Here is a 13,259-nt window from a genome sequence, read left to right as displayed (position 1 = left end):
ACAATCTTTATGTTTTACATTATATAGCAAATCATGAACCCGCACAAAACCAATTAAAATTACATCATCCTCGCTGGTCCAGTTGATGTAACTCATTTTGAACAATAAATATTTTAAAATGGCACGCCAATTAATATTACGCTTGAAAATACCTTCACCGCTATGGAAAAAAAACGTTGACAGACACTTTGACACCGACAAGACGGCCGTCATGCAAATGGCGGTACCGTTTTTTGACGTTACGGTGTCAATTACCGTTATCTAGGAAACCGCGCCATATTGTTTACATAGACAACGTTCTAGTGACGTCATTCACCGCTGTATTACGGCCGCTACATGATGGCACCGCTTTTGGAGGAAACCAGAGCTTTATGCACGCTTGACGGTGTATGGCAATCAGTTGACTTGACGACGTCGTTTCAGTTCCGCTGCAAACTTGTCGGTAAACTTTACCGTGTATGGCCAACGTAAGCACGTAACTCTGATATATTTTCGGACGGAATTGGCCGCCAAACAGATTAGTTGTTTTGAGACCGCGTCATCTTTTATCTCGATGAAAATCAGTTAAAAAGTTTTCTTGTGCCAGCGATGCTAAGCCTACTAAGTATGAGTTTCGAAAAATTTTACTGTACTGTGAGCTACAAAACCTATGACATAGAAAAAAGTAGGTAGGTATGGGCTTTTGGTGAGTTATTGTTGCTCATACGCAACATGCTATAATAATCCTCGATAAGTCAATAGCGCAAGAGTTCGGGCGCGAGCTGAAGAAGACGGTTAAAACTTCAAACAGATTAACAGAATACTTAATAGATCCTGTATCCTAGGCCGTTCTATAAATCTGTACCTTCCAGACAACTTTCAGGTACAGAAGAATCACTCCGCAGGCGTTTAAGTAGCGACTCTTGTTACGACGCAATAAAGTGCGATTCAGCTCGTACAGCGATGCGGCCTAAAATTTAATAAACCCTTCTTTCTATTATGTGAACTCTGACCTCTTATCTCTCTCTCTCTCTCTCTCTCTTATAAGAAATAAGAGTTGCGCGAGTAACATAGAAGGGGCGTGTCACCGTTCTAGGTAAATTTTTGGGGTCACGTGACCAAGTGAGCTCAACCTGTTCAAGAATTGGACTAGGTAGTCATATGAGAACTACCTTCAGTAGGTATTACAAGTTTCATATTAATAGGTCGAGCCTCGATAGCTCAATGGTTGAGGAGCGGACTGGATTCCGAAAGGTCGGCGGTTCAAACCCCACCCGTTGCATACTATTGTCGTACCCACTCCTACCACAAGGTTTACGCTTAACTGGAGGGGAAACGGGAATATTTAAAAAAAAAATATAGGTGAAAGTGGATTAGGACAAGATTAAGATAATCCATACTAATATTATAAATGCGAAAGTGTGCCTGTCTGTCTGTCTGTCTGCTACGTTTTCACTGCTCAACCGCTGAACCGATTTTAATGAAATTTGGTACAGTGTTAGCTTACATCCCGGGGACGGACATAGGCTACTTTTTATCCCGGAAAATCAAACAGTTCTTACGGGACTCTTAAGAATCTATCCGTTAAACCGATTTATGTGAAATTTGGTACAGAGGTAGCTTACGTCCCGGAAATTACCTTCGCCTACTTTTTATCCCGGAAAAGAAAAGAGTTCCCCCGGGATTTTAAAATAAACCTAAATCCACGCGGACGGAGTCGCGGGCATGATCTAGTATACTATAAATCGTTAGGTTATTATGTTGAATACCTGTTCTGCACAGTTAGCAACTGGGTATGTAGTAAAATGCCCTAAGCACTTGAGTATGCCACCAATAAGATCCTCTTGACTTTTCTTCGGATCAGCAATTTCTTTGTCCGTAGTATTAGACTTTATTATTCCCATAGACTCGCATTCGGTAGTTAACAATATGGATACACTGCGCACGGCATTCAAACTTAGCATTTCACTGCGTTTATCTTTTACCATCCATAGTTGCCTGAAATGTAGGAACCAAATTGTGAAAATTGACGTCAATATGAAAAACCGCTAAATAGCATCTAAAGCCTAATTTAGAAAGCCTGAGTGACTAACTGATTTATCAACACACAGCTTAAACTACTGGACAAATCGGGCAGAAAGCTATTATGACATAGACATCCGCAAGAAATAAATATTGTAAATTCAACCCCTAAGAGGGTAAAATAATGGTTTGAAATTCGAGTAGTTTGAGTGACTGAAATCTAAATCCATGCAGACGAAGTCGTAGGCATAATTTACAAAAAACACACGGATACAATCGTATCTAATGTGAATTTTAAATTGTAGTGGATTGATCCTAATGGATATTTAGTGGGCTACCACCATAAAAATTAAAAATACATCGCTTATAGTATTTACCGAATCGCTCTTACAACCATTGATAGTGTGGCGTAAGAAGTGGTCTTATCCCTATTTTCGATAATTTCAACCAGTGCTTTAACGGCTCCAAAGTTGTGCAAATTTTCTGCATTAGATTGTTTTTGCGCTAGGTTACCAATGACGCGCGATGTTCTGCCCACGATACTATCCCGGCATACAGTGTTTAATATTGAAACCAAGGGTCCAAATGTATTCAGTTTCCCAACCTGTAACAAATTTGCATCTGATCAATATCAGCGCGTTGCAGAATCGATTAGCAGCGCAGTCGGTAACGTAGAAGCGCATAGGTGTTATTATTGTAGGTAACTAATATTAGGCTCAAACCACATGAGAGAGGCGAAGAGAGAGCGATGTTAAAGAGGCGAGAAGCGACGTCGTCATTACGAATAAGATGTTGCGCGTCGTTTCACGCATTGGCTTGCATTGCGTCGGCTGACTGATAAAATCACGATGGTCTGTCAAAAAAAATCTTTGAATAGGGTTAATTACCGCACTGGTGCGCTTTAAGTTTGCGTTTTAACGCATGTGCTAACTACCAAGACCTATGCTTGTACGGATGCCTCGTGTTTACTGGCAATAGCACATGCATAAAACATTGTGGTGTAGGCAATGTCTCCTGCATCCTCTTCCTCGTTTGTGACGCACACACAACACGCACAATTTAAAATTAATACTATGCTCTATGAATGCATGCACTATTGCATGCATACATAGAACAAAAAAAACTCACATACAAACATAAACCCTGAAAACATTACTCCTTTTATGAGCAGTTGTGTAAAAAGTAGGATATCTTAAATATTTTAAATCTTAGAAGGAATACAATTAAAAATATCTTAAATCTTAGAAGAAATACAATGAAAACAGGGAATTTTAGAAAAGACTAATAATAATTGTAATGTAATTAACTGCTACAATATATTTAAAAGAGCCATCACTAAGACAATCTATACTTACTAATAAATAAAATTGGAGTGTCTGTCTGTAATTTCGAAATAACTACCGCATATTAAGGTCATATGGTTATTTGAACGATACTATAACTGAATCACATGTTTCTAAAATTGTTGTCTGTCTGTCTGTCTGTTTGAAAAGGCTAATCTTGGGAACGGCTGAACCGATTTTGACGGGATTTTCACAGACAAGTAGAGAATTGACCAGGGAGTAACATAGGCTACTTTTTTAACCGACTTTCAAAAAGGGAGTTGTGTTTTTCTACCTATGTACACCGAAATCTCCGAGATTTCTGAACCGATTTGCGTCATTTCTTTTTTAATTCAAATTCAAATTCAAATTCAAAATGTTTTTATTCAATTAGACTTTTACAAGTTCTTTCGAATCGTCAAAAGCATCTACCACTGGTTCGGAATGCCTTTCCTACCGAGAAGAACCAGCAAGAAACTCGGCGGTTGCTCTTTTCAAAGATTTGATATACAATATTATGCCATGTATAAAAGCAATTGAAGTCCTGCGCATTGCTGGAGCGAATCGAAGTTCAAATCCACGCTTTTTTATCATTTACATAATCTTCGATAGTATAATATGCTTTTCTCAGGAGCATATTTTTAATAGATTTTTTGAACCTGTGTAAAGGCAAGTCCAAAATTGACTGAGGAATTTTGTTATAGAAGATTATACCCATTCCCACAAATGACTTTTGGACCTTCCTGAGACGGAGCGTAGGAGTCGCAAGCCTGTTACGGTGTCTAATCAATAGAGGAACTTTGCGACATTGTTTCATAAAAAATTTGGAGTCAAACTTCTCAATCCTGATGCTGCAGGGGATCTGACCATACCACGCGGGCGAAGCTGCGGGCATCAGCTAGTCATAAATAAGATTCCAAAAAAGGAATATTGAAAGAGGGAAGACAGAATGAGGGCATTGATCTAGAGATTGAAAGGAGTTTAAGTAAAAAAGCTAATGGTTTATACTATTATAATTAATGTCTGTGCTGATAAGTCATATACTTAACATGTGCAGGGTTACTTTTTTAAAGGATAGTATCCATATTAATATTATAAATGCGAAAATGTGTAGTAGCTTTTCCTGGCCCAATCATTTTATTTTAAAGCAATTTATTTTAAACAATTTTGATATAATTTGGTACAGAGGTAGTTTGCATTTCATACTGAAAAGTCAAAGACTTCCTACGGAATTTTTGAATCCTTATGAAGGAAGTTCTGGACATCATCCCACCGCTGCTACCATGTAGTAAAACAAGGTAGGGCGACCAACAACTAATTTATTATCAAAATACCCTCAAGTACATTATAATAATTACACTACAATCTATTAGGTACAGAACCAACTTGTATCCCGTATAATGGAGATAGGCATCTTTTATCTAGGAAAATTGAAGTTGGGATTTTTAGAAAACAATGCTGTAAGATTGTATTTGCTACATTTTATTAGTATTAATAGGTAGTATAGATTTATTCGGCCTTCAGACAAAAATAAATAATCAATACCTAAATGAAAGAGCTGAACTAGTACACTAATTAATAATAATAGGTAGCACTTACCAATAAGCTGCTCTTTTCATCTAAACACACATTGCCGAGTATACTTAAAGATAAATCAAGTATTCTTTCATTTGGTTTACGTAAATGTGGGAGTAAATATTCTAAGCCACCGCAATCTCGAAACAATTTAATGCCTCTATCATTTATAATTATGGTAGATTTTATTTTTATAAGAGAATCTTGAATACGTTTAGAAGATGAGGACTTCAGTCCATCTAGGACTAATTTTACATGATTTTTATCCATTATTGAACAAGTACTTCATTTATAGACAAAAACTGGTTGCAAACCAAATAATTAAATGATCTCAACTAGTTCTTTTTCACTCATTTAAAATTAATTTAAAAAATTCAAGTTACTTCAATTTTCAATTTGCTCTGTGGCCAGAATAATGTCAATGTCAATCACTGACCAGACAAAAAAAAAAGTTAATTGTCAGGTCTAGGTTCTCTATTCTTAGGCTCAAAAAGCTAGAATCCAGAGCCGTGCTGTCCATCTGTCCCAATTCCGTCTAGTTATAACATGAACCTCTATAACATGAATCTATATAAAAAATAAAAATTTATAGATACATTAAGGATACATTCCTGATCTGTACATTTAAAAAGCTGTAGCTTATATACTCTTTGCTGTAAACATATGCTGTATTTTCTCTCTCGTCTGGCTTTACTTACAAAGATTAGCCAATGTCAAGTTTGTAGCTGTTATTTGTAACAAGTAAGTACAAGTATGGACCCCGTCTGTGCCGGCGCTCGCCGACATACGCACGGCACCCCCTGAGAGCACTTTCCAGTCAATTTTAACAAAAAAACACTCCAAAAAGGCAGAGCACGCCCGCCAGCTAACACAGCTGACCAATACAGACGAAGTCTAGCATATGCTGTAACAGGTTGCATCTGTGCATGCATAGTAATCTGTGCTTGGTCTGTAGTCTGTATTCTGTGTTCTTTAATAAAAAAAAAATGGTTTTGCGATGTCAGAAATTCTGATAATATTTTATATTTTTTACGCTACGGAATACTGTGATTTCTTATTATTGTAACATAAAATTGTCATGAAATCGTTTTGTGAGAGATGAGTGTCTTCGGGGACTTTCAACGCGTTTGGGTGCAACGTTTTCCAGAGAGTGCTTTACCTGCCGCTTGGGAGGAAGATGTGAGGGCCAATTTGGCTAAACATAAACAGAAAGTAGCTATCCTTAGAGAGGAGTTAGAAAAAGAAGAGTTTTACGTTGAATATTTAGAAACTTTGCTGTCCGACGTCGAGAAACACAAAGCGATACAGGGAAGTAGAACGGTACCGCCCTCAGGGGCTGACACGAATGATGATAAGACATCTGATAGCAAGCAGGTAAATCAATGGCTTATCTTACGATTTATTCAGTAATACAATCCTAGAAAATCTATACGTTTAAGTAATGTTATACTTATATTAATACTTAATTGATCTTAATATCTAGTTGGAAAAGTGATAACTCTTATATTCAATTTACGAAAAAAATTACAAGAATAATTACCTATTATTAGAAGATGAGTAAAACAAATGTTAGTGTAAGTTAATAATTAATTATTTTGTCGCTTTAACAATTTCAAATTCTCTTAAATTAAGTTGAACCCCATAATTTTTGTTGTTGGTAATTGGCCATAATAGGATAAAATTGTTTGCTTTAAATCATATGCGTCTCTTTTTCTTTTTTAATAGACATTAGATTTTTCCCAACATTCATCTGTATGTATTTAGATTCTTCAGAGATCCCTATAAAATTTCCCAACATCATTCTTAGTGGGGGTCTATGATATATAAAGAGAACTAACATGCAAATTGTCAAGGTCTTATATATCCAACAGTTTAAGTTGTATATTGATTAGTCATTCAGTTTCTCCTTTATATAAAATAAATTGCAGTACAACTGCTAAGAAATTTAATTCATACTACTTTCACAACCTATCTGTTTGATGAAAGATAGCTTGCATTCTAAGGACATAGGCTAATTATTATTCCAGATAATCAAAGAGTTCCCCCACAATTTTTAAAAACCTAATTAGTTATTCTGTAATTTGAGTTTTAAATTTTTAGCCTATTAACTGTTTAACTAACATTTTGTTGAGCATAAAATACAGCCACAAAATAAACCTTGAGGCTTAATTTTATATATTAGTATTATTTACTAGTTATTTATGCATTTTCTGTTGCCTAGAGTAGTGCTTATATGTACTTGTACTGTTATTATTTATGTGTCAAGTAACAATACCACTACTCAAGAATTCTCAAGATGTTATTACAGTATGAATGGTTGTATTATTTTGTAATAGGTATATTATGTGTCATACATAGAGTTGTGTATCATCTGTTTGAAACCATACCAACATTTATAAATGCAAAAGTGTGTTTGTCTGTTACCTTTTCATGGTCCATCTGCTTAATACAATATGTTTACAGTTACTACTTTTTACTCTGGAAAGTCAAAAAGTTCCCATGGGATTTTTAAAAACCTATCCATGTGCAGAAGTTGTAGACATCACTAGTTAGTTTTGACATCAGTCAGGCTTTATATTATATTTTTGAGTTATAAGTGATCAGGCAGTTTAAAGTGCAGGGAAGAAATCTGCATATCTGAGAGTTCTTCATAATGTTCTCAAAGTGTGTGAAGTCTGCCAATCTGTATTTGGCCAGCCTGGTAGGCTATGACCAAAGGTTTACGGTGATAGCCCATACTCAGTAGTGTGCCGGCGATAGTTGATGTTTTATAAATCAAACAAACTATATTGCATAAACGATTTTGGATTTACTATGTTTGTTTTGTTACATAAAGGACTGTGACTCACTATCTAAGAAAAGTGAAACAAGTTTAAAGAGTGATGACTCAATAGAAGCTCCAGAATGTGAAGAGGTCCACTTAAGAAGCAAACCAGTAAACTTTGCTGAAAGGAGCTCAGTGAATCAATGTATAAATGAACTCTCTTCAAACCTTGCAGCCGAGGCTGCTCGGAGACGGTGCAATAGTGAAATTGTACAACGAACTGATATTGATAGTAATGGTAAAATGTTTTTGATTATTTATTTTTGCACTACCTTATTTTGTACTATTTTTTTAAATGCAAGGTAGGCTTGCGCTTGATGACAATCATGCCAGATGGAAATGAAGATAATTAGGTCTAGGTTAAAACTCATTAGTATAGAAATGTCTATTCAATCTTTTCATGAATAGAAGGTACTTAAGTTATATACGCCAGGATATATAGACACAGCAGGGTGTTCCACATTTTCTTATTAGAAACAAGTAAACACCAACTTGTCCTCCAACCAATCTGCTCATAGTCCACCGACTGATCACATGATAAGGCAACCCCCTCAAAAAAAAAAACAAAACAAGTAAAAATATCAATTTAGGATTATTGGATGTTATTTAAACACTCATGATTTTCTGCAGTTCTGTGGTTATTCATCATTGTAGTATTTTTAATATCCACAAAACACGCATGACGAACCTCTGACAACACGTCACACGCGTTGCGTGGCCTAAGCCATTACACTGTTTATGAAATACATAGTGTTAGTTTGATAAGTAATTATGTAACATATTTTTGCCAGTTACAGAAATGCATGATTAAGAACATCATTTTGTAATGTTGTCTCAATGCTCTAACAAATAAAAAAGGTTTTTATCCATATCATTTAGCTGTTAAATATAGTTTAAATAAATCTTTCAGTAGATCTAGGAACAACAAATAAAACTCAAAATAAAACCCGTCCAGCGTCACAAGCAGGTGATTTTGTAACAGTTATTGAAGTGAATGGTTTGAAAGCTGCAGAGAATGCCGCCAAGAAGTCAGATGATTCACCACAATCATCAGAAAGTAGTTCTGCAGAGGCGACAGCTTCTAAAAAGAAAGTGCCACCAAAGTAAGTTATAAAAGTAATTATAATAATAAAAAAAAATTACAGCTTGTGCCATGAAAGATAAAACTACGGAATGCATGGTTCCTACACATCTCTGTGTCCTGTTAAAGTGAACCCTACCAACAACTTGTCTTAGCTTAGAACCTCGTGATTTTTACTTTGTGATGTACATAACTTATTATAAAAATATTCAAAATTTTTAACATTCTGAAATACATCTTTTTATGGCTGTATCTTGAATTGTTAGTTTGATCCGGATTGAAGTACCAACATGTATTGTTCAGCTTGTTTATGATATTAACAACGGTTTAGTTTCTCAACCATTAACTTTAAGGACTATTGCCTGCAGAAGTCAAAAATTGCTAAAAAGCTTGACAAAAACCATAGTAAAAACATGATAATATTATTTTTTTGTCTTCCGCAGACAATTATCTCTCATCTGGGCAGGCTCTAAAAATGAATCCAGGATGTAACAATAGTGCCTATTCAGTTGTATCAAAATCTCTGAAAACTATTCTAGTCTGTACAGCTTTTGAGTAACACTATTATTGAGCTTTTCAATTTATTTTTGTGTGGAGATAATATGTGTACAAGTTACCACTGAAGGGCACTCTTATTATTCATACTTAATATTATAAATGCGAAAGTGTGTCTGTCTGTCTGTCTGCTACCTTTTCACGGCCCAACAGTTTAACCGATTGATGGGTAGAGGGTCAGCTTATATCCCGGGGACAGACATGGGCTACTTTTTATCCTGGAAAATGAGAATCCGCTGAACCGGTTGGTATGAAATTTGGTACCGAGGTAGCTTACGTCGCGGGCATCCTCTAGTTTAAAATATTGTTAATTAGTTATAATAAAAATTGTTGTAGGCCACCACCAAAAGTGTTCAGCAAAAGAGGTGCATCGTTACCTGAAACAGGTTTATCGGAAGACAGTCCACCTTCATCCTTAGGACGGAGACTGCGAAATGCTGAGTCAAGGGAATCAATTGGCAGTCGGGCCTCCACACCATCCATTAGTGAGAGAGTTAGTATTATCCTTAAATATTTTTTTTACTTGCTTACTTTCTTTTTAAGCTTTATATTAGGTTGACTGGTTCTTACTATGCTGTTGCAATAATTGGTAATTGATTTTTTGGCAAGTTCCGATTGTCTGATTGAATCAATAGTGATTATTGATTGAGTTGGAACTTTAATATGTACTTGTGTGATTTAATGACAGTAGATGATTATTATTGAGCATCTGTGACGATGGAAGTGTAAGGTAGATATTAGAACTCGCTGATGGCATATGGCATGAATATCGATACTAAATTAATTTGTGGTCAGTCTTGCGTATTATAGATGTAGCAATATTTAATCAAGAAAAGTTCATTGATAAGTATTTATTCATATAAAAAATTAGGTATCGAGTTTGGGAGTTCTAATTTACGAGTTAACCCATTGACTACCAACTTCGAGTTTACCTGTAGTTGGTAGTCAAGAGTTATCTTGGAAGAAAGACAGGTATGGTGGCAAACCATTTTATGTTTTAATTTTTTTTTGCATGCAATGGGTTAATGTTTTTATCTCCACCTAGTTGTCGTGCGTAGAATAAATTACACTGTTCTTGAGTTAATTCACAGTTTTCCGTATCGTACCATTCATTGTTCGTATTATAAACAACGTGAATCAACCAATTATAAAATTAGTCATACAAGTACTTGATAACATGCGTGTATTATAAATTATTACGTGAATTAAATAAGAGGAAACTCCTATACACTATACTATAACTTCATTGAAGTCAATTTTATTTATTAGCCATAATTAAATAAATAAAAAATGGTCAAGTGCGAGTCGGACTCACACTCGAGGGCGTCCGTACATTTTTTTAAATTTTTTATAAAGAATATTAGCCATGTTAAATGACTAATATTCCCCTTTCCTCTCCAACTAAGCGTCAGGCTTGTGCTAGGAGTAGGTAGGACAATAGTGCAACGGGCGGGGTTTGAACCGTCGACCTGGCGGTTTTTAGTCCACTCCTTTACCGGTTGAGCTATTGAGGCTCTAAACATACATTGTACTAGAAATCTCAAGCCAGCAAAAATTCATCACTCTAACAACTGTACAAGATAGCAAGTTAATGACGGACAGCGCGATCTCGATATGATTTCGTATACTAATACATGAAAGGCAGCATACCTGCCTTTCATGATTATAGGTCAAGGGGAACTACCCTATAGGTTTTGGTTTCCCGGAATTGATAGACTTGACAAAAAGACAGCCCCTGTTTTATGATAATCGCTGAGCAAAAATCTGTAAACATTTTATCATTTTTAACCAACAGCCTAAATACCAATTTTCATGGATATAACTTGAAAAATGATGACGGATTGTCATTCAAGCTTTCTTTACTATTTAACCTCCTTAGTTGTTTCGCAGTGTAGGCTTTGCTTTATTATAAAGATCAGTCAGAACAAGTAACAACAGGTACAGGTACAGGTACAAGGTACAGGTTAAAACAGGTACAAGTTTATACAATTGTATATTAAAAAAAATACTTTTGCCTACAGGTCAAAAGTTACGAATCAATTAACTCACTATCGTCGGAACGCAAACGCTCCGGCGGTGCGGCGACCCCTAGATCCATAGACGAAGAAGTGACGTCCACAACACCCGACCTGCCAGACGCTTCCGATGATAAATCCGCTCCCATATCATTGGAAAGCATACCAGCCGCGGTACCTTCGACTGAAGACGAGCCTTATTACGATCAAGTACCGGTCGATATTAATGACGGCGAATATGTTTATATACAAGCAGGTAGGATAAACCGTGAGATTTAATTAAAGCTTAAAAATATATGTTCTTTTTTGCATGCTATTTATAGAAGGTATCTTGATTTAGCTTAACGCTAACAGTTCAGCGGGTTTTGTCGCACTATGTCAGCGTAAACTAGAGTGAGGGAACTAGGGTGAGGTAAAATCAAAGAAAAATAGGGCTACTTTAGAGCTACCTGCATCAAATTTACCTACTAACATTTGACCCTGCCAGTGACGTCGAAGCTTCGACGTTTTGTTAAAAGTTCCCTAACTTTCGTGAAATGTGTGCCCTACCCGTAGCCACTTCAGCTTTTGAGCTATGTCGGTTACTTTGGTTCTTCTACAGATCAAATTTCTGATTTGATCACATAGTTCTCTCCATAACCCGCTTTTTTATGAGGCCCATAGTTAAGGACCATGAGTATTGAGTAATTATTATAATTAACCATAATATAATTAGTCATAATTTCCTGTAGGAGGGGCGGGCTCTAGTACCGAGGACGGGTCGAGTGGTACAAGCACGTTGCCGCTCAGCACTTGCACCGCGTCCGCGCCGCCCGCCCCCGACTCGCCGCTCTGCGCCACCGCGCCCAACTACGTCAACATACACTACTTCATACAGTGAGTACTATGGGGAACATTTCCTGTAGGAGGAGCGGGCTCGTATGCCGAGGATGAGTCGAGCGGTACAAGCACGTTGCCGCTCAGGACTTGCACCGCGCCCGCGCCACCTGCGCCTGCCCGCCGCTCTGTACATGATCTCTCCGGTCGTGTCCGATTGCCGTACAATTGCCAAGTGCGAATCAGACTCGCTCAACGAGGGTTCCGTACTCGGGTATTTTTCCGACATTTTTCACGATAAATCAAAAACGATAATGCATAGAAATAAATAAAAATCTGTTTTAGTATATACAGGTAAAACCCTTTCATATGATACCCCACTTGGTATAGTTTTCTTAGTTTGCAAATTGAAAATACTAATTAATATTTGTTCATGAGAACACATTTTCATTAATTTTTCACCATAAATTTTTTTCCTTTACTTGTGCTATAAGACCTACCTACCTACCAAATTTCATGATTCTAGGTCAACGCAAAGTACCCTATAGGTTTTCTTGACAGATACAAAAGACGGACAGACAGATAGACACAACAAAGTGATCTTATAAGGATTCTGTTTTCCTTTTGAGGTTCTTTGTAACCCTGTGATTATTTAAATGCAAAGCAACCCTTAGGCTTTAATACGACGGCACACATTTGGCCTAATTGAATTGCGTAACAGGATGAAGTCATACTTGTTTGGTGGTCGAAAAATTTTACAACAATTTAATACATTCAAATACGGAAGCAACTCATTTAAAACGGTTTGGTTACCGTGAATTATCACAGTGTAAATGTTATTTGTCAGCCGCTTTGTTAAACCTGCTTGATTAATATAATAACATAGTTTTTGTACAGGAATCAAACTTTTGCTATGCATACCTATTACGTCATTGTCATGTTTAAGCGTCTTCGAATTCTGTAGCTGTCCATTATTTTCTAGGATTTCATGGAAAAGAAAAATTTCATCCACTTACTTTTTAACAGCTATATTTTTCCCACGGTAAATCTTAATATCATAAAGAGGTAAA

General features: G+C 36.4%; 2 protein-coding genes across 5 annotated transcripts in view; one reads left to right on the top strand and one right to left on the bottom strand.

Moving 5' to 3' along the window:
- Positions 1–5,297, bottom strand: part of LOC123872519 (armadillo repeat-containing protein 5) — a 79,288-nt gene extending 73,991 nt beyond the window's left edge. The window contains exons 1-3 of the mRNA XM_045916836.1: positions 4,923–5,297; positions 2,379–2,605; positions 1,749–1,977 (exon numbers count right to left, since the gene is read on the bottom strand). Coding sequence (XP_045772792.1) covers positions 1,749–1,977; positions 2,379–2,605; positions 4,923–5,168 — 702 coding nt within the window. The 5' untranslated portion in view covers positions 5,169–5,297. The remainder of the gene's footprint in view (positions 1–1,748; positions 1,978–2,378; positions 2,606–4,922) is intronic.
- Positions 5,298–5,855: 558 nt separating this feature from the next.
- The window catches only part of LOC123872517 (active breakpoint cluster region-related protein), a 28,186-nt gene continuing 20,782 nt past the window's right edge, over positions 5,856–13,259 (top strand). Inside the window, exons 1-6 of one of the 4 annotated variants that reach the window (XM_045916834.1) lie at positions 5,856–6,272; positions 7,735–7,960; positions 8,705–8,825; positions 9,695–9,851; positions 11,380–11,629; positions 12,105–12,249. In XM_045916834.1, the coding sequence (XP_045772790.1) occupies positions 5,997–6,272; positions 7,735–7,960; positions 8,705–8,825; positions 9,695–9,851; positions 11,380–11,629; positions 12,105–12,249 (1,175 nt within the window). In that variant the 5' untranslated portion in view covers positions 5,856–5,996. Of the gene's footprint in view, positions 6,273–6,342; positions 6,473–7,734; positions 7,961–8,632; positions 8,826–9,694; positions 9,852–11,379; positions 11,630–12,104; positions 12,250–13,259 lie in introns of those variants that run through there. The other 3 variants (XM_045916833.1, XM_045916832.1, XM_045916835.1) reach the window with 3 other exon arrangements.

The sequence above is a fragment of the Maniola jurtina genome, chromosome 15, assembly GCF_905333055.1.
Source record: "Maniola jurtina chromosome 15, ilManJurt1.1, whole genome shotgun sequence".
NCBI lineage: Eukaryota > Metazoa > Arthropoda > Insecta > Lepidoptera > Nymphalidae > Maniola > Maniola jurtina.
The sequence above is the reverse complement of the archived record's forward strand: the minus strand, read 5'-3'. Positions and strand labels throughout refer to the sequence as shown.